Below are 21,646 nucleotides of genomic sequence, written 5' to 3'. Positions count from 1 at the left end.
CATTTTTAAAAACTCTCAAGATTTCATTGAACAATTGCAATATATTTCATAACTTCTTTAACTTTCATACATTTATTAACATGCTCTGTCTTTATCATTTTAGTTGTTCAAATTTGGATGCTCTGGATTTATAACTACAGTTTAACCAGCTGATCATAAGAAGTTTTCCAAACGCTATGTAAATTCAGGCTTCTTAGTCTACCTACTCTTTTAGTTCCTCGCATTTTTATGAAAGTTAATTAGGAACCCGTGTAGCGATTTCATACTAACCTTATATATAGCGGTTGCTCCATACTCGGTTGCTCCATACTCGATTGATTTAAAGGTAAGTTATTATTAAATATGTCAAATTTCCTTTTGTTATTTTCTTTAGATTTAGTCATGTCCGTCTGTCTGTATATACGCGAACTAGTCCCTCAGTTTTTCAGATATCGAAATTTTGCACACGTCCTTAAGAAGCTGCTCATTTGTTGGAACTGCCGATATCGCATATTTATTTGACGAGGTATCTTCAAGAAATTTGGCATGGTTTATTATCTAAGACAATGAAGCATTCTCCGAAGAAATAATTCAGATTGGATCACTATAGCATATAGCTTCCACACATAGGTATAATCAAGTTGTTCTCTCAAAAACCTTTTCATTTGACTCGATATCTACAAAATTAAAGTTTTTATTTGTTTCTTTTTTTTCATTTTTATGTACGGTATGTGAAAGAAAAGTGGTCTTGCTTTTTCAAAACTTAAGATTAGTCGCTTAGATGGATGGTTGGATTAGCCACACTCAGCTTCCGCAAAGAACCATTTTAAATAGTTTGTATTGCTCGGAACTGGCCAGCCACATGAAATATTTGTATATATATTGCAGACAATATATATAATCTACATAGATATGTATATATCACCTATGTTCATATGCAAATATTAGTGCATATTTGCTGCATAATATAGCGATTTCGCTATGTCGCTATCTGATGTCACTGCTGCCGTTGTGTGAATTAACTGCAGAGAAAGCAAAAAACCGCATGAAATAAGATTCCGAAAACAAATTTACTCAACTTGTTTTTCTGGAAACGCCGAAGGAATGCAACAATATAACAAATAAAAGTTGCGCATAAATTTTATGCAAATGACTATGGAAATAAAGTTTAGAAAAATATTGAAATACGCGCACAAACACTTTGCCGTTTAATCAGTGATCTTTCATTAGAAATGCCGCTTTGCAAGAGCTGGTGGCCAGAGGAAGTGAGTTATAACTGTAAATTTATTGTTTGGTCAGCAAGAATAAACTGGTAGCCCTTACAGCGTAGCCTTTCATCAACATAGTTTATAAAATTTATTTTTATTTTAAATTTAATTTAACTATCGCTGGCAGGAACTATCAAAATCAAAATAAAAGCCAATGAAAGTACGCAATTAGCAATATTAGGAGAGCTGTTCTCATATAATCTTGTTCTCGACCACATATTGGTGTCAAGTGTTTCCAGAATTCGTTGAAAGTACCACTTGCAATTCCTAATCATATTTAAGTTATTTATTCGAAAACCATTCAAGATAATGTAATAAAAATCGTATCGGTCCACATTTTCTTCATCACCTTATAAATGACAACTGATTCAATTCGTCTGATAATTTTCGTTATAACTGATATATTTTTAGTACTCGTAAAATTCTTTCTATAGTTCTGTACCACTCGAATTTAGTTGCTATAAGGAATAGGAGATAATCCTAGTTACTAGCCACATGTTTTAGACTTTTAGTGATTTATCGTATCACCCTCGTTCTACTCTTAAATATTTGAGTAAGTTAAATGGAGTTAGAGCGCCTCTAGTGATCTATAAAATTTTTATACCGAACTGGCATATATAAAAGTTGTGAAATGTCTAAGTAAATGTGCACTCAAAAGGCAATAAAGAATATATATAATATAAACATAAAAACCTTAACTTCGGCTGTATGGGAGCTATAATACCCTTTACAAATGCAAAAGTTTTCCCTGCAAATACTTGATTCCGTTCCCGCCGTTCAGTTTGGTTGGTTATATAGTTATATGCTATAGTGCTCCGATATCGGCGGTGCGCATAATTTCAGATTGATATCTCAAAAACTGAGGGACTAGTACAGACTAGTACAGATAGACTGGCTAAATCTCAGCTCATCGTGCAAATATTTATATATATATCCTATATTATAGGTCTCCATCGTTTTCTTCTGGGAGTTACAAACTTCGAGGCAAGCTTAATATATCCTGTTAAGGGTATAATAAATTGTTAGTTTGTTATAATCTTTACTCTAATCATCTTAAAAAAAGCTTAAAGTTGAATATGTAACATTTTAAAAAGGCTGCTTAAATGTTTTTGTTTAATAAAATCGATAAAGAATATAATATAATATATTAAATATAATAGTTATTTACAATAATTTAATTTTCTAGAAGAGCTGCTACTAAAGTGTAAATAGAAATAAAATATTATATTATATTCTCATCTGATAGCTGTCAAATGTTTATAATCTACCAATTTTACTTCCTATACTCTTTGCAAAATCGATCTGCATTAATGTCGATTATGCCCAATCCTTTATCACACACACCCTTATTTAGCATAATTTTGATTAGCATATATTTCTACTCAAATTACGTATTAAATGAAATCTAACAGTTTTATACGAATTTCCGATTTTTTTTTTTTTTGCTTTGTTACTAAATCAAATGTTTTCATAAACAAAATTACCAAGAACGTAATAAGCAGAACCAATGAAATTCTAACCACAAACCGGGACAACAAAAACGTCAGCAGCATAAAATAAAAATAATTGATAAAAAAAGTTGTGGTAAAAATAAACAAAATATTAAATTTTGTTTACGAATGTGTCTGTACATAATATCTGCATTCCTAGTGAAATACAACGCAAAAAGTGAAAAATATGCAAAATATATTAGACATACGGTAAGCATATAAAGTTTGCCACGAGGTTTGTGACACCCAGAAGGAAGTGTTGGAGACCCTATACAATGTATTGTATATATAAATGATCTGCTGATGAGCTGAGTCGACTAAGACATGTCTATCTGTCTGTATATATGCGACCTAGCATTATTGTGAGAAAAGCGTGGTATGCTCAATATACGAAAAATATGCACATGTAGCAAGTCTCATCAAGATATCTCAATTTATACTCAAGTTATCGCTTGCACAAAACAAAGATACATTCATACAAACATACAGGTGAAGCTAATAAAAGCATTATAAAAAATTCTACGTCGGTTCTTTCCATACGGCAGATAAATTTTACTACTACTGAAATTCAGTCATGTAGGGGTTCTGCTATAAGTTATAAATTGTACAGTCAAGTTTTTCTAAGCACTCTGTTCTACAATTTAAATATGAAGTTCCCTGTTCTAATATCTTTGCATATTTTATGGTAATTGACTGTTGTAGCTGAGTACACTCTACATATATTATATAAAGAGTGTAATTTCAGTTCTGACCGTGGTCCAACGGTAATTAATTTTTTATATTCAAGCTAATAATATTTTGGTGAATACTCTGGATTATAAAAATTAATATACAATATACATAATAGAAAAAAAAATTACTAATCCGCAAATTCATAAGTATACAATTCGTATATACTATTGATTCATCCCGACCTTAACATAACCAACTGCAAAATATTATTTCAACATTCCAATATTAGTACCAAGTCGAAATATCTCTATCTATCCGACTACCATACTCAGCTAGCATCTTCCAAGCCGAAGTACTGAGTATAGAGAAGGCCTATGGTTTTCTATTGAGTAACTACGGGAGGTTACAGACAGCAACCGTATACACGGATAGTCAGGCGGCATTGCTTTAAGCTTACTGGTGGAGGCGGAGATAATACTATGCCCGCTGGGAACAATCAAAAGAGCGCTTTATACGCACTTTGAAGAAATGGCTCAAAGCAGATAAAAATCAATTACCAACTGTAAGATAACGAAGCAGATATGGCCCAAGTATGATAAGACTAGAATTAAGGACTTATTACATAAGTCGAGGAATAGTATTTACAGAATTACAGCTACTATAACGGGGCATTGGTCCTTTGGAGAACATGCACTAAAACTGTGTCTGCCATATAACAATATTTGCCGCACCTGCAAGCTAGAAGGGTATAAGGAAACAGTTTCCACTTTCTCTGTAAGCATCCACCTCTAACACAAGTCAGACATAGAATGCTTGGAACCCATCAAGCTCCAAATCATGAATGGCTGTCCACAAAAAGCATAATTAATATATGGTATGTGGTTTCATTGACAGCATCAAATGGTTTGAGCGTAAAGATGAAACGAAATAGCAAGATTGTAGGGGTCCTACCGTAGTGCATCCATCCCATTGAGCCCAGAGAGGCAACACTCCTCAGTAAACTAGTCGGGAGCTGGTTTACTACTTTTTCATGATAAAAATGGAATTAGTAAAAGAAGCATCAAAAGGAGCCCGATTTCTTGAAATAATTGTTCAGAGCATAGTGACGTTTTTCAAATTAATATTATTTTAGATACTATACTAGATAATTATGAATATGTTCTGACCTAGAAAGTGATATATTTCTAAGCAAAATTTGACAATTTACTGGGCACAGGACATCCACACGTAAAAAAAGCTGTGATTTATATGTAAGTAGTCCGACCACTTAGTTCGTACTAGATGTAAGGTGTTTTATAATTATTTAGTTCAGTTCGAAATTATTACATACTTGAAATGTTATTAAATTAACATCTGAATGTAAAACACTTGAAGACAATGTTTTTTTATTCGACACCTTTATAGTAACCTAAAACTTACAACTCTTTTTTCTCTCCTTGAACTTCCAAACACTTTAAAATTAACGATTTCGCAGCAACAGAAATTATCTTCGAGCGTTGCATAAAAATTTATGATGTTCATGGTTGAATACCCGTTTAATGGGTTTTGCCAAAATAGCAACAAAAACCAAAATAAAAAACAAAACTGGCATTCGTCAGTTGGTTTGACGGCAAAGCAGGTTGCAAAATTTTAGATGCTCACCAATGCGCACATGCTTATTAGCATATATTTACATACACGTGAATAAATACGTGTGTACATATGTATGTATATACATATATAAATGAATTTGAAATTTCGCGTGCGCGCTCACATAAATTTGTAGTATTATATTTAAACCATCTTATCTACTAGATGTGCGCATTAGTCGGGATCAAAAATAAAATTACAAAAAAAATGTTTTTTTTAATATAATTTTTTTTTTTTCAATTTTGAGTTGTTTTTGCAACATGTGAGAAATTTTGTGTAAGTTTTTTTTGAGATCCTCATATTTTAGTTTGAAAATGGGCGAAATCACTTCGAACCTTAAGCATCGCATTTTCAGACTTTTTTGATATAGAGCGATCGTGGCGGAATGGGGCATTGAGAGGGATTACCGGAATGTGAGTGGGGTACCTCACAAAGGGAGTCCTCTCGCCACTTCTCTGTATTATATTGTCAATGGTCTTCTTGAGGATGTTGGCTGCCGGGGGATTGTCTATGCAGACGGTTGAAGGAAAATTCCATGTATGAGCTAACTCAAGGTTATCTCAACTGGGCTGACTCGACATTAGTCTAAGCAAGGCTGAACTGATTTTATTCACTAGGAATAACTAAATTCCACACACAGTATCTAGGGTTCAGCCTAGACAGAAATCTCTCGTGAAAACTCAATATCGAGGAAAGAGTAAGAAAGGCATCGGTTGCCCTATACTGCTCCAGAGGAGTTATTGGTAAAACATGAGGTCTCTCTCCCAGAAGTAGTTCTTTGATTGCATGAAACCATACATGGAATGTGACAGTGAACTTTTTACGGAGACTCGATTTAAGTTGTGGAACATCTACTGTTCCGGAACTCCGCCTCCCTTAGAGTGGGGACTATCCACTCTGATAGTAGAGCGGCGATATTAGCCTTAAGCTCGTTGACTGTACGTTCGAGATTAGTGTAGTGATGTCTAGATTACTTATCATCGAGTTACTTCAAGATTAGACTTTTGGGTACCTGATCACAGGGGTATTGCAGGAAACTGCAAGACTGATGACTCGAATGCTAAAGATCAAGTTTAAAATACCTCAGAACTCATACTTTCAGACATTATGGTGAAATAGCGGAAATAGGTAGAAAAAGAGCACCTACCAGATTTGTACTAACTTCAAGGCGGTTTGTCGAGAGTTAATATGGAACTACTGGAGTTTTATCTGGCTTTACAAAGGCCTGTATATAGCAGTCACATAAAGATATCGGAATAAACCTTATTACAAATAGTGTTTCAATACTCTCGTCTGAAAAATTACTTACTTTGTTTGAAAAATTACTCAATCATGATTTCGACCTTTTACAAAAAAACCTTTATTGATTGATGTATGACGTTAAAAAAGGGGCATTAAAAGCAAACTAGCTTTTGGAAATAACATTTAAGAGTGAGAATATTTGAATCTTATTTCTAACGTTGAATGATTAAGAATATCTTTTTAGAGAGTTCATAATGTTTTTTAACCCATAAAAATAATCATGTATGTATGTGTTTATTTACAAGTATGAGGGTCAATATTCTGCACCCGTTTTCTAAAAGAGTTCAAGCTCAAAAATAATTAGGCATGTTCAAGCACAATTATCCAGAGCCTTATTGAATAAAATATTAATACTTGTTGACAACAATTTTGCCAAGCAAGCGAATTTTCTTTAAAAATATTTTGTTTTCAACCAAATGTCGCATTCGTATTTTGCACTGGCATTTAAGTGAAAACAATGAACTTTTGTTATTCGATACAGGAAAACATAAAGTGCTGCATAAAAGCAATGGCTCAGCAAAAAATGCACTCGAATCTTGCCTTTTTCTCTGTTCGAATCACTGTCTTTATTTTAAAGGCACCTAAAATGTCATAACCAGAGTAAGTGGTTTTATGTAAGTCCGCTATTGAATTTCAATTCGTTGTTTTGAACACTAAAATATTTTTCTATGCATCATTTTAAATATAATATATACAAAGTTTTGATTTAATGCAAAAACTGCACTTCGCCAAAGCTTTAATTCTAAAATAAGTGACGAAAGAACCTGCTTCTTAGCATAATACAAGTACTTGAAACTTTCGTTTCTATCGGGTTTTCCAATGGGGATGATATGATTTCGTTTCGGCCATTTTTAATATGCCAAAGTCTGTAATTGTTTTTTCATTGTATTCAGTAATGTTTACACCTTCATCATGAAAAGATATACTCAAGAACAACGTTCATAAATTATTCAATTTTATTATCAAATTAATCGTTCTCCAATTGCAACTTTTCGTGCGCTTTTGCCATTTTATGGTCGTAATAATCGTCCACCTTTACATTAAATGAAAAAACATTAGAATTTCCTTAACAATTAGTGTGTTTTTTGCTAACATTCTTAGTGGAAAACCCTGTTTAAGTCCATGAGTAGATATTGGGGAGACCACTTTGATGACCATATTCAGATAATTTTCAAAATTTCGAGAGGAAAACAATGAATATTAAACATCACAACTGATAGTGGAACATCAGTAGGCCCGTACCAAGCGCCCAATTAGTAGTAGAATATTTGGCGACAACCCGTGCCAGATGTCAAATTTTCCCGTATGTGTTAATGAAAAACTTAGGATTGGTTACTTGTTGATTTATACTATGGTCTGCAATCAGCAGTTGCCTGAAAGGGTTGATGCGGACGGGGGTCCATTAAACTAATTCTTACTCGATAATTATCATATAATCCCTTTTTTAAATGCCAAATTGTCCAACTATTGTATAATCTAATTGTCACTCAACTGAAATAATAATAATTTTGATACATTCATTTGCATGTGCACATATTCGGTCACACAACACAATGTCATTTTGTGAGTGTCGTTTGGTTGGGGTGGTGCCCATCCGTGATAATGAGCAACAGCAGTAATTATTAAATGCTGAACACATAGACTACGACATGCGACAGGCAACATCTGTCAAATATAAAAATACACACGTTCTTATGAGCATAGTTATTTAGACAACGGCACGACTTCACGGCAGGAGGCTTGCAGTTGTCGCTGTCGTTAAATTATAACCAGTTCTAATTTTAACGACGACAATGGGTAGCTGTAGTGTTGCCACTGATATGTGCAATGTAAAATTATTCAAAACTCTAACAAGTCTAACGTTATTTTACCAAAAGAAGTCTAAAAACTCACTGATATACCATTTGTAATAACAATTGATAATTTAATACAAATAAATCGACCTATTTACTTATTTTTAGCACAAATAATTTCACTTTGAACAAAATATTTCAATTTCATTGAAGTGAAAGGTTTTAGTACGGCAACAACGAAACTGTGTACATCACATCTTTGATATGTCGCTGACGTCTTCAAAATGTTCAGGAAACTGGCTTCAACTCTTCTCTTAACACTTTCAATTTTTATGAACACTTGTGTGCATTAATAATAAAACCTGATAATTACTGATATTTATCAGTTAGTCAAATGCTACAATTCGTATTTATTGATATCTCTTGATTAACATTGTTGCATTTTGCAGTTTTATTATTAGTAATTTGTAAAATGTTTACATATAAATAATCTAATTCAAACGAATTTCATCAATGAATTGATTTCAGTAATCACAATAATCAATCAAGTGAGGTTATGTAACTGAAACATTTACTTAGATTAACATACGTACTATCAATATTGTCGACTTAGCGTGGGTTATGAATGAATGTGTTGTAGTTCTGATGTCTATACAAGTGTAGTAATGCAAAGTATGTATACCTGGGGTAGTAAATATAGATATTTAAAGATATTCAAATAAAAATGCTTAGTATAGGACTGCGAACATTCGTTTTGGAGTTCCTGTAATAAAGGATAAGATAGGAACATAAGTATTTTAATTTATTTCGTTTTCTAAATATATTTACTAGTTAAATATGAAATATATGGTAGTTAATCCTATATTTAGATCTTAACATACGTTTTAAAAATTATTTAGTTTTATCCAAAAAAGCTTCCTCTGACTGCTAACCCAAAAATGTTCAACAAGTTTTAAGCAAGGCCAAAGCAATTTTATGAACTTGGACAGTTGGACGGCTGTTCTTAAGCTGAGTTGAAATATTCAATTTACAAACAAGTTTGCATAGCTTTTTGCTAATATTCGTGACTCAGAAGGGCCAGTAAAGAAGGGCCCGTATGCCATATAAGCAGTTGGAAAATTTCTAAACGCTTTTATGAAAAACTGATCTTCTGTCGCGGTTATCTTTTTCCTATCTATATGAAGAAGTGGATGAAAATTGCAGTAAAAAAGAAATTGAATTCAAAAGAATCACTTTCTATGTCACACTTTACAGTGGTATCTGTAGAATGAAGAAAATATTCGCCACAGTTAGTGACATAAACGATTCGTTCTCATTTCTATGGCAGTTCCATTATATGAATAAAAATAAACTCAACGCAGCTGCAAAAAATTTTGCAAAAAAGTATTTCGTTGATAAAAGGGTAATCTAAAACTAACGCAAGCTTTAAATTTCGATTTAATATCGCGACATGATAACCCAGTTTTTTTTGTCTTAATTGGATTTTGATGTGGCCAATATGTGGTTTCAACAAGACGGTGCTATATGTCATACAGCCCGTGAAACACTTTAATTACTGCATGAGACATTTCCAGGTCGTGTAATCTCTCTCATTATGGTGATCTGAATTGGCCTCCTAGATGGTTTGATTTAACACCATTAGATTTCTTTTTATGGAGTTCTTTAAAAGTACAGGCCAATTGTAGCAAGCCCACAATCAAGCGTTTTTTAAAGGAGGAGATTCAACGTTGCATTAATGAGGTTCAGCAACATTTATGCAGAAGAGTCATGGAAAATTTCGACAAACAATTGCGTAAGTGTATGGAAAGTTGTGGTAAATAACCCTATCCTATGTACTTTATGATTCAATACAGAAATTACAATCGAAAGACTAAAAACTGTGTTTTCTATTTAATTCAAATCGCGCGTAAATTTTTGAACACCCTTTATCTGATAAGATGTCCAATTAATTCACACTATTCACCTCAGACACGTTTACGATGTATATTTTGAAACCCATCTAAAACCATACATTTTATTAAATTCCATCAATGCTCGAAAATTGGGCAGACTTGTCCCAAATATTTGCATCGCTTCGAAAATATTTTGCACTTTACCCGTTTCTGTTTCAAGTGGAGAACATTTGTTTAGTGCTCATGCTCGTCACAGGGCCAGATTTTAGGATTACATACACTGTGCCAAAGACCAGAATTAGCCAAGTTGGATTTCCTGACTATTATCGACGCATTCGCTGCCGCCAATGCTCGGAAAGCATACAACTGGCTGTTCGAAAATGGGATTTTATACTATAACACTTTCAATTACGAAGTTATTTGAAGTTTGAAATGTTTTTACATTCGATTAATAGAAAGTTGACTGTAGTATATAGCTTTCATTTAACTCATTGTTTTATTAAATTCAGTTGTAGTGTTATTTCTTTTCGTTTTTATTAAAATATAGTTAATCTATATAAACTCTATATGTTTTATGAGTATAATTATTAACTATTTTTATTTTTTTAATTCTCCATTTTCAGAAAGCAAAAATAAACTGGCTGATATTTACAACTTTAAACTAGACATTCAAAATACAATTTGATTGTATCCGGAATCGCTATCAATATTTTTATTGTAAACAAGATAAGAAAAAAGACTGATATAAAAATCGGATAAATTTGTTATTGCGCTTGTAAAACAAAATTGCGAAAAAAAAATATTCAGCACTTATGTGCAAACATCAATTGAATGAAAATTTGAAAAGGACACTGAGAAGATACTAAAAAAATTACGAAATAATACAAAATAAATGGAATAAAATAAACACTTTGACAACGTATGCACAAAGTTGAAGTGAAAGCGGTAACAGGACTGCCGATTCAGAATCGATTCGATCAGAAGTTAAGACTGAAAATCGGCTCAAATATGCAGCCAACTACAAGTATTCAATTTTGTTGGTTTGCTGCTCTTGTGCTCTTGTTCGGGCAAATAGTAGCGAGTCAAGGGATGTTGTCTACAGAAGAGTTGCCAAGGACTGCATACAGAAAAAAATATCCACATAACTTTGATTACAACTGTTTTAGGAATGACGGTAATTTTGAAAACTTGATTTACAGTTAGATGTTAATATATTCTTTATTTAAGATTATGTAAGCACCTTGGTAATATGTAAGAAAGTTTTCCCACTTTTATGTAAGTCTATACCAATAATTTTAGAGAGGTTTGGAAACACTGTGAGTCCCGCGGATTACTTAATCATAATAGATTAAAACTATAAATATTTTCACATAATTTAAAGGACTTTTTTATAGTCACTTAAATACTTATAAATTCGCGTAATAAGCTTAAGAGCAAAGTGCTGAAGCACTAAATAGAGGGAATGTGAAAATCGAAGGATGCCTAAGAACTCCGGTATACTACCCATAGTGTAACCGTTAAGAGTTTTCAAACCCTCTAAAGGCGGTATACAGAAGTCTCGTTGAGTGAAGTGAAACAATTTTTAAAGGATTTATTGAGATCGCACAGTCGAATGCCTTTTATACATCACTTGGATCGTAGATTCCCTAACATTTTTGACATTAACTGGCTTTTCTTTTAGAATCAGAACATGTGTAGGACGTAAATAATAAGTAGATAGTATGGATTCTCGATATCAGTTCTTTGTTATAATTATTTCCATGGGGGAATTCAACATAATTATTCGTTTATTTATTTACAGAACTACTACCAAATTTCTCAAATGTGAGAGATGATTCAATTGGCCTGCAAGTTTCCGATCGCGCCTTACACCAAGTAATGAGTCGCATTTTCGCTATCGTTTTACGTGAAAAACTTCATTATCGTAATGTCTCACTAGTGCCGCTTGTAAATAAGGTTAATGCGTCTGTCTATAAATTTGAAGAGATCAATTATCGCAACATATTCGATCAGCTGAGGTAAATAAAAAAAAAACAAAAAAATTAAATCATTTTAATAATAGGTAAATCCAAAATAAAATTGAATATTAAAAAAATGTATTGATTTAAATAATAAGGCAGATTTTAAATAAAATTGAATATTAAAAAAAATATATTTTAATTTCAATGTAAATTTAATTTAATAATTAAATTAAAATTATAATTTAACTTAATCAAATGAAATTATTTTAGAACAATTTTATTTATTTTATTTTAATTATTGTTTTGAATTTATTTAATTTTAATATTCATTAAATTAATATAATATAATTTAGTTTTAATATTTTTTATTTCATTTCATAATAATTTAATTTAATTTTATTTTAATTGTGTAAATGTTTTTCAAATCATAACTGTTCCTTTTTCCTGCAGATACTTGCCTGATGGGATTATGACTATGATCAATGTAGCTGTTTGGATGCCAGCAGTTGTGCGATCCATAGTGTCAGAAACAGTTTTGGAAGCTGGCATATCAATAACACCCGGACGTTTCGGCTGGTTTGTGCCGAAAATACAAGTCGATATGCCGTTAGAGTTGGCCGCCTACAGTCTGCACTACAGCGTATTTCTGAATCAAACGCATGGTGATTATGGACGTTACGTAGTACCGGTAGAGATACTAGATGAACTGCGTGTGGGTAAAAAGTGAGTAAAATATATGCCATATATACTCGTGTTCAAAATATATTCAAGTAGTAAGTATACAATTTTATTAGCTACGAGGAATACATAAGCCCAAATTGCGTGGGAAAAACATGTGTCACACTGTTGGCCGAGCACAAACCCGACACCGCCTTCGTCATGCATCATATAGCCAGTACAAACAGTTTTGTTAACGTGTTATGGTTGGGTGCGGACTTTCGCGAGAAGCTGCGTCAACTGCATGGCAAATACCAGGATAAGCTTAGTGCTGAATTACGTCATAAACGCTTTATTGTGGTGCACTGGACGCCATCCATTGTGATCGATGGCGAAATTGAGTTCTATCAAATCACTTTGCCGCGTTGTGAAGACTTGTCGATATTATATTTAACCGTCTGCAAATATGAGCTCACACCGGTACTCAAGTACTATGAGCAAAGTTTGACCGACGAGCGCTTGGTGTCCGCTCTGCGCGAGTTTCAAATATCCGACCATATGCTTCAGCTACTACAGCTGAGCCCACACTGGCATAGCAGCGATACGAGTATCGAGGACGTCTACAATAAAGTGGCATGCGATTGGCTAAAGTCTAACGAGGAGACATACATGCAATGGATTAGCACAAAGTCACCAATTACATTATATATCGGTGGCATTTTTCCGCTAACGGACTTTAGTCGTGGTCATCAAAATCTCTCGAAAGCCGTTAGGCAAGCTGTTGAAGCTGTAAATCATAGTGGTTTGCTTAAAAATTACAATCTCGATGCGAAGACTCACGACGGTCAGTGTAAAGCGGACGAGGTTATGAAAGTATTCATACATTATTTTTCTAAGCCGCGTGTATTGGGTGTGCTGGGTCCAGCTTGTAGTGAAACCGTCGAACCCATAGCCGGCATATCGAAACATACAAATATGGCGGTTATATCTTACTCGGCGGAGGGCGCCTCATTTATCGATCGTCGTGCTTATCCGTACTTCTTTCGTACGATCGGTTCAAATCGTCAGTATGAGGACGTGTATGTCGAGTTAATGAAATATTTGGGTTGGAGGCGTGTTGCTGCGCTTACGGAGGATGGACAAAAGTATACCGAGTATATATCGCATATGGAGACGGCTATGAAGCAACAAAATTTGGAATTGATTATCAATAAGAAGTTTCTAAGTGATGTGAAGGTTTCGGAAATGAACAAAGTGAGTAGAATAGAACTTAAATTGATTGTCAAATATTAATCTCAACCATTAACATATTTAATTTTAGCATTTGTTGGATCTAAAAGAAAAGCACGCCAAAATCATTATTGCGGATATACACAGCAGGAATGCTGAGCTGGTGCTTTGTGAGGCCTTTAATTTGGGTGTAAGTTGCTACAAATACCAAAATATAATACAGAAAATGGCTTAAAATATCTTAGTGGGTTTTCCGATGGAACTCCTCTTCTTGTTTTAACTTAAATTTTCAACTATTTCTTGTATTTTGCCCCAAGCAAATTTTTCACTGCCATGCTATTTTTCCAAATTTTTTATTTTTTATTAATCGGGTATAGCCCTCGCTGGTACAAATTTCTTTCTGTCGCTTAAAAGAGTCGAGTATTATTAGATTCATTATAGAAAGCTTTGAAAATAATCTTTTAGTAGTTCTGGGTCTCTGCCAGTCAAGCTACGCTTGCGTGCTTTGGATAGCCCACAGCTAAATAGCGTATTCGCCCTGTGCCTTCTTTGATAGCTATGAAAAATCCCATTCCAGTATTTATAAACTACTAGGCAGCGACAGTATTTTATGAAATTCAAGCTTCGGAACCGTAGCAAGTCAAGTGTTTTAAAATAATTTTAACTTTAAATTGTGGGAAAGGATATTTTTGGATAGGTTTAATAGGTTGGACTGTTGAAGGTAATTTTTTTGTGGTGTCAGAAAATTCCTGTAGTTCATTATCGTGTACCGAGAAAGGACTTGAACTCGACCTTAAAATTCAAATATGAACTTTATTTATATTTCTGCTAGTTTACCTGGATGGCTGAAGGTGTGTAGTCTAAGATGTTTCAGTCTTGATCTTTAGCAAAGGTGGGGCAAAAATAATTCATTAGACCTCTTGTAATGTAGTTCGGGCTAGGAGCGCCTTTGGACTGCTGATGCGCAAGTTATTGATCGGTGCTGGGCAGGCTTACGTGAGGCCCAGTCATAAAATAATAAACCACAAGAATACAGTGGAGCTCTGACCCACTGAGACAAATGCTTCCTCGCTTGCTTGCAAGCTTGTCAGTTTTACGATACCCTGTGGTTCTGTTGTGGTCAGATATCAATACTAGTCTTATCATGCAGTAGTTCGATACAATAGCTAGGCTTTTCTTATCAAAAAGATTATATACAAGCTTGCTATAGAAATAAATCACTTCGATAACTGACATACTTAAAATAAATTTTGAATTTACCTCCATAGATGACAGCTTACGACGGCTATGTTTGGTTCTTGCCCTCATGGATATCTAAAGACTGGAGTACTTTGGCTGGTAACCACAACTGTACAAAAGAGCAGTTAAATAAGGTAAAGACGTGAATAGTGTATTTGAAGAGTATAATAGTTAATATAACTGTGTTTCATGACCCTAGGCTACGGAAGGTCACTTCAGCATAATGCATACACCTTTTGGTGATCTGAATGCTACCATGCAGGAAAATATAACCGTACGAGAATGGTTACACTCACATTCCCAAACTAATGATGTGCTCTCCAATTACACCGGTTACGCGTACGATGCTGTTTGGGCTTATGCCTACGCAGTGTCAAAGTTGCTGACGGAGAACGAAGATGCGGTAAATAATTTGCGTAGTAAAAGTGTGGTCACGCGTTTGGTACAGCTCATTTGGCAGACAAATTTCACGGGACTCTCCGGCCGTGTACAGTTCGGTCAGGGCGGTTCGCGCATCACCGATTTAGACATCGTTCAATGGCGCAATACGCAATTTCATTATGTTGGCAAATTTATTCCACGTGTGATAGGCGAGGGCAATCTTATGAGTACCTATGGTGGCCGTTTGCAGTTGAATGAAGCTAAAGTGACATGGCTGGAGAGCGGTGGTCAGCGACCAAGCGATGGTACGTACGACTGTAGCTTTGCACTTTTAGCAAAATTACTCAATAAGGATTGTGAAAGCGCAGCCTTCACGTTCACGGCTGTGGTGTGTCTTTTATTTGTGGCAATTGTATCGTTAACATCTTTCCTCTTCTGGAAGAAACGTTACGACAAGAAACTGAAGCGGTCAGCGAAAATAATGAAAAATTTCGGTATTGACTTGCTGGCGCCGTCGCGCAATAAGAGCAATACGCTTGACAAATGGGAAGTGCCGAAAGAAAATGTGGTGCTAAATCGGCGTTTGGGTAAAGGTGCGTTCGGTATGGTGTATGGTGGTGAGGCGCAGATTGGTGCTAGCGGTTGGACAGCAGTGGCAGTCAAGACACTAAAAGCAGGCGCCTCCACAGAAGATCGTTTGGATTTCTTATCCGAAGCAGAGGCTATGAAACGTTTAAATCACAATAACATAGTTACACTCTTGGGTGTTTGCTTACAAACCGAACCAATTTACACAATCATGGAGTTCATGCTTTATGGCGATTTGAAGACATACTTGCTAGCGCGTCGACATTTGCTCAAAGAGAAGGTAACCGAAGACTCGGATGTCTCGTCGAAACGATTAACTATGTATGCCATGGATGTGGCACGTGGACTCGCCTACCTCGCCAGCGAAAAGTATGTACACCGGGATGTTGCATGCCGCAATTGTCTAGTGAATGCGCAGCGTGTCGTCAAACTCGGCGATTTCGGTATGGCGCGCTCCACCTACGAGAGTGATTACTATCGTTTCAATCGAAAAGGCATGTTACCTGTACGCTGGATGGCGCCAGAATCTTTAACTTTCGGCATGTTCACGTCCGCCTCGGATGTGTGGGCTTTTGGTGTTGTGCTTTACGAGATAATCACCTTCGGTTCTTATCCATATCAAAGCCTAACTAACAATCAGGCTTTTGAATATATTAAAAGTGGCAAAACTTTGCAAATACCTACGGGTGCGAAGCCACAGTTAGAGGGTTTGCTTAAAGCCTGTTGGAGTCACGAGCCCAAAAAGCGTCCAACTGCTTCAGAGGTCATCGATCATATTTCGAATTATCCACGCTTATTGACGCCTTGTCTAGATGTACCGAGCGCTTCGGTGGAAATGCCCGAAATCGAAAGTGATGAAGTGGAACTTTTACCCAAATCACGTAAATGCTCACCGTTCAGGTGTGACTCAACGCTGGATATTTTACCGCAAACCAATATCACGAACCATTTTGAAGACTCTAATGATTTAATCGGTAGTACTGAGTCAGTCGCGCATGCAGACCTTGAAATACCCGTCAGCTATACATTGGATGTGTCTCCAACACAGCGTTTAAATAACAACAACAATAATAATATAATACATAATAAAACGTTCAGTTTGGATGATTTTCAAGCAACTACACCGGATGGTTACAGCGTTATGTCACCGTTATTTACGCATCGTATTAGCGAAAGTTCGGATTCCTCGCAGGCGAGACTGCTGAAGAAGTCCTCTTTGGAAACGCTGCAGCAGACAGAATTCTGATTATATGTAAACATATTCTGTTACAAAAACCAAATCGTTCAAATTTCATGTAGTGAATTATGTAGACTTCGTTCGACTGAAGCTATTGTACAATATTAGTCACTTTACTCGCCAACTTACCTGATGCTTATCGCCATTTTTGTTTAGATACCATGCACACATTTGTAAATATGCATTTATCTATACTATATATACATCCTACCGGCATATATGCATATGTACATAAAAACAAATTATGAAAGTCAATGTTAATGACTTTCATAAACTAATTACATAAGTAGGCTAGATTATTACAAGGACTTGAAGGTCATTAAATGATTATGTAGGCAAAAGAGTGCCATTAATAGATAATAAGTGGTTTCTGCGTAGTATATACTCTTAGTAGCAAACATTTTAAGTCTAACTCTGTAACCACGCCCATTTTTACGTTTAAAAGTTTTTACTACAGATCTCATATATAATTTATGTCTACTGGATCTATAAATATTCTATTACCTATGTATATCAGGAATAGTGAAAAAAACTAATCCCGTTTTCTAATTTTCCAATTTGCCATCAGCGCCAGCGGCTGAACCAGGATTGCAAACTTTTTATTTCAAATTTAATTTTTAATTAGCAAATCGGAATTAACATTTTTTTTTTCTAATCAAAAGCTGGAATGAGATGGGGGTAAAAAGGAGAGATTTTCATATTTCTAAACGAAAAACTATAACTAAAAGTAATTAAGTGTAAATAAGACAAAAAGTGCTAATCTATAGTGAAATTTAATACCTTTTTTATTATTTTAAATTTTACACCCCTGTCCGAAACGGATGACATTTGTAGTAGTCGTTTCTGGTTAGAACCTTATGAACGTTGTCTAATTAAAGGTTTGTTTTGTCAAAAAAATATTACATCAGTTTGTGATATCACATGTCAAAGTTAATGGCTGGCAAATAATATCGATAGAGTAATTCCAAACCTTATACTTCTAGGCAGTTAGACATAATTATATTTTCAAGAATAATAATTATGTATGCCGATATTATCTTTTTCTGCGTGTCACATACACAGCATAAAACCTCCTCTAACGGTACCTAGATCTTTGATTTTCGAGTTTGTCTTGTATGGAATTTTATTTAACTACAGCACTGTTAAATTAGATTTGTATCAGATATTTTCACTAAGCAATAATCTATGTACCTAAAACGCTGTGGTTCCTCTTAGTGTCATGTGACACATATGTATATATTACATACATATGTATGTACAAATAAATATAGTAATCAAGTCTTTACTTGGATGTACCTATTAAAATCATTTACTACACCTACTAAAATAACACTATTGACTAAAATAATTTACAACAATATTTACCTTTGGAAGAAGTACAAGTTTTTATTTTTATTTATCAATATAAAACACAATTTTTACTGCCTTTTGAAAGCCCTATGTATAATAACATAACTACCGTAAACTCAACCTCTTGCTATAAAATTATACTGTTAGTTGACACCGACAGGCATTTATAACATTTACACTCATGTAGTGCCTAGTGCCGAATAGAACAAACATTGTAATCGACGAAAAAGAGATAATCACTTAATGAGGCACTTACATATTCTCTTGTGTTGAATACAACCTCTAAGCATTAAAAATCATAACTCAAATGAGTTGTTACGAAAGCTTGATGAGTAAAGCAAAAAATTCTAGTAATACATAGCATATATTCGCTTAAAAAAATAAAAATTTCAAAAAGGTCGGCTGCCTTCGAGTCCACAATCCGTTAGCTTCAGTTGTAAAAAAATGTAATTCTAAAAGCAAAGTTAGTTTTTGCTTAAGGAGATTTCACCACTTTTCTAGAAATCGCTCATTTTGAGTTATGATAAATTTTTCCTATTTTTAAATATGATTTGTTCTTACATTGAAGAAACTCTGGCAAATATATGGCCTTTGGAAGATATAAATAATTTTGTTGAAATAAACAATTTTTTTTAATACATTTTTTTTGAACATATCGTTTACGATAATTATAATATTATTTAAATATGATATGGAGAGTTAGAGATTGTCTCTTATATATTGTATAAACACATACCTAAATAATACATATAAATAGTTTTTAACTTTACAAAATCAGAACACTAACCATTACTTTCGAGTTAACCATCTTTTAACTTTAATAATACAGGTTGAAATGTTTATGAAGTAAATTCAAAATATTAAGCTTATAGCAACAAAATGATGGTCAACATGTTCCAGAAATTTATTTACTTAAACACACTTATGTAATATTTATACATTTGCAAAACACTAAAATAAGTAGTAAAATAAGTTTGCTAATTTATATGCTTTTATGTATCATGATACGTAAGTACAAATATATGTGTGCTTAAGCATATAAAATTAAGTGCAAATTGTTCATTAAGTTCCTATTGTCTCGAAAAAGAAAAATATCAACATACTATTTACATATATTTACACATAATGGTAAAGTTAATGCTTCACACAATAAAATATTTTTTCTATTATATTTTATTTTAATATAAGATTATATTTTTATATACATAAATATCTATACATCTGTATATATTCAATGGAAATTCTTAACCCGCTTAAACATACATACATCCTTTTTATATATCGACCCAAATTTAATATTGTTCTTCAATAATACTTTAATTTATGTAACAAGAAAAGTATTTGCTATTTTAATTTCATGGATAAACACGAATTCATTTTCATAGTAAGTGGAAGGTGTTTTTATTTGGAGCAAATTTTAAGTTGATATTTTAAAACAGAAGCAAGTATTGTATACACATAGGAAGAACACGCTTCAATAGCGAACGATTAAGGGGTTATGTAAGTAGGTTACCTTTTATATTTCGGGGATTTGGCGACACTAGTGTTGCAATCTTTCACAGATTTCACAACTTTATCGTAAATTTTGACACTTTTGACATACGAGCGCTATTTGTTTTGATTACAGTAAATTAAAATGTCCATCTTTGAATTAAATTGCGAACATTTTCGTGCCTATATTTTTTTGCAACTGTCGACGTGGTTTAACGCAGCAACAGTGCATCAATGAACTTAATTAAATTTGTGACAGCGAACTTCCATCAATAACCAGTGTTTATCGATTGTATGGTGAATTTAATCGAGGTCGTAGATCACTCCCAGACGAATTTTGTGAAAGTCGTCCAAAAATAGTTGTTGTTCCGGAAACTATTGATACTGTGCGCAAACTGAAATTTCAAGATCGTTATGTGATCTATCGTGAAATTAAGATGGTTGCTTGTTTTTTGGAAAATCAGTAAATTCTGAGTGGTACACAACCATTTGTTTGCCAGTTGTTCCTTGAAGAGGTATTTTTTAGAATAAATAAAATATGTACAGAATTTATTGATTTTAATAATCGGTGACACTTGGATGACATCACATATATAGGTATGTTCAAATTTCTCGTGAAAGTCAAATATATAAGCCTTTTAAAGTCAATGAACTTGTCTCCTTCCATTATACTAATTCATCTAATTGTTTTTGAATTCTTGGCTTTGGACTCTATGGCAATATAATATATTACCGCAGGTGTCAGTTTTATTATCTACCTCTGTCTGGTTTTTCCACTGCTAGTTATAGTTCTGCTTTGCTAAGTCGTTCTATAACGCTTGTTGTCTGTTTCAATAGGTTTAGTCAGCTAAATTCCACAAACGTAGGTCTTGTCGGAAACTAATTTAGCTACTTCGTACTATTTCTGGTTTTCATCAGTGTCATAAAGTTCGGACTTTTTTTCAGAGATCATAAGCTTCAATTTCAGACATGTAATAGCGGATTATCATGGTGCGATAATGTTCGCAATTGACGATCACGTTCTCATGAGCATAATTTTTGCAGAAATATGGACCGATGATTCCATCGGCCCAATAACCACACCAACCCGTTGTTTTTTCTGGATGAAATGCCAGCTCTTGGATCTCTTCAGGTTGCTCTTCGTCCCAATTCGCGGCAATTTTGCTTGCTTACATTGAGCCAGTAATGGGCCTCATCGCTGAACAAAATTTGGCTCGAAAACGTTGGATCTTCTTGGAACTTTTCAAGAGCCCATAGAGGGAAGCCATATTGCTTGGGAGGGTCGAGCAGCTTCAGTTCTTGTACAAGCTGTATTTTGTACACTTTCATTTTAAGATATTGACGTAAAATGCGCTAAGTCGTTCCATACGTCAGCCCGAGTTGCAGCTATTGAAACAAGTACCTCTACTTAGACAACCCGTTATAATGTAGTATATGTTCTTGCAACTATTTAATGTAATAAGCTTCCATAGAAAATATAAACAATA

At 34.1% G+C, this 21,646-nt stretch overlaps 1 protein-coding gene across 5 annotated transcripts in view; it reads left to right on the top strand.

The window, feature by feature from the left end:
• LOC106616590 (uncharacterized) overlaps positions 1 to 20,005 on the top strand; it is a 46,028-nt gene extending 26,023 nt beyond the window's left edge. For 4 of the 5 annotated variants that reach the window (XM_070106835.1, XM_070106836.1, XM_014233311.3 and 1 more), the window contains 8 exons: positions 104 to 325; positions 10,649 to 11,199; positions 11,827 to 12,043; positions 12,437 to 12,709; positions 12,781 to 13,897; positions 13,965 to 14,063; positions 15,142 to 15,246; positions 15,312 to 20,005. In XM_070106835.1, coding sequence (XP_069962936.1) covers positions 10,947 to 11,199; positions 11,827 to 12,043; positions 12,437 to 12,709; positions 12,781 to 13,897; positions 13,965 to 14,063; positions 15,142 to 15,246; positions 15,312 to 17,327 — 4,080 coding nt within the window. In that variant the 5' untranslated portion in view covers positions 104 to 325; positions 10,649 to 10,946 and the 3' untranslated portion in view covers positions 17,328 to 20,005. The remainder of the gene's footprint in view (positions 1 to 103; positions 326 to 10,648; positions 11,200 to 11,826; positions 12,044 to 12,436; positions 12,710 to 12,780; positions 13,898 to 13,964; positions 14,064 to 15,141; positions 15,247 to 15,311) is intronic. The other variant, XM_070106838.1, reaches the window with a different exon arrangement.
• Positions 20,006 to 21,646: the final 1,641 nt, after the last annotated feature.

Source organism: Bactrocera oleae, chromosome 3, assembly GCF_042242935.1.
Source record: "Bactrocera oleae isolate idBacOlea1 chromosome 3, idBacOlea1, whole genome shotgun sequence".
Taxonomy (NCBI): Eukaryota; Metazoa; Arthropoda; class Insecta; order Diptera; family Tephritidae; genus Bactrocera; species Bactrocera oleae.
Note: the sequence above shows the minus strand (reverse complement) of the source record. Positions and strands in the feature narration are given on the sequence as shown.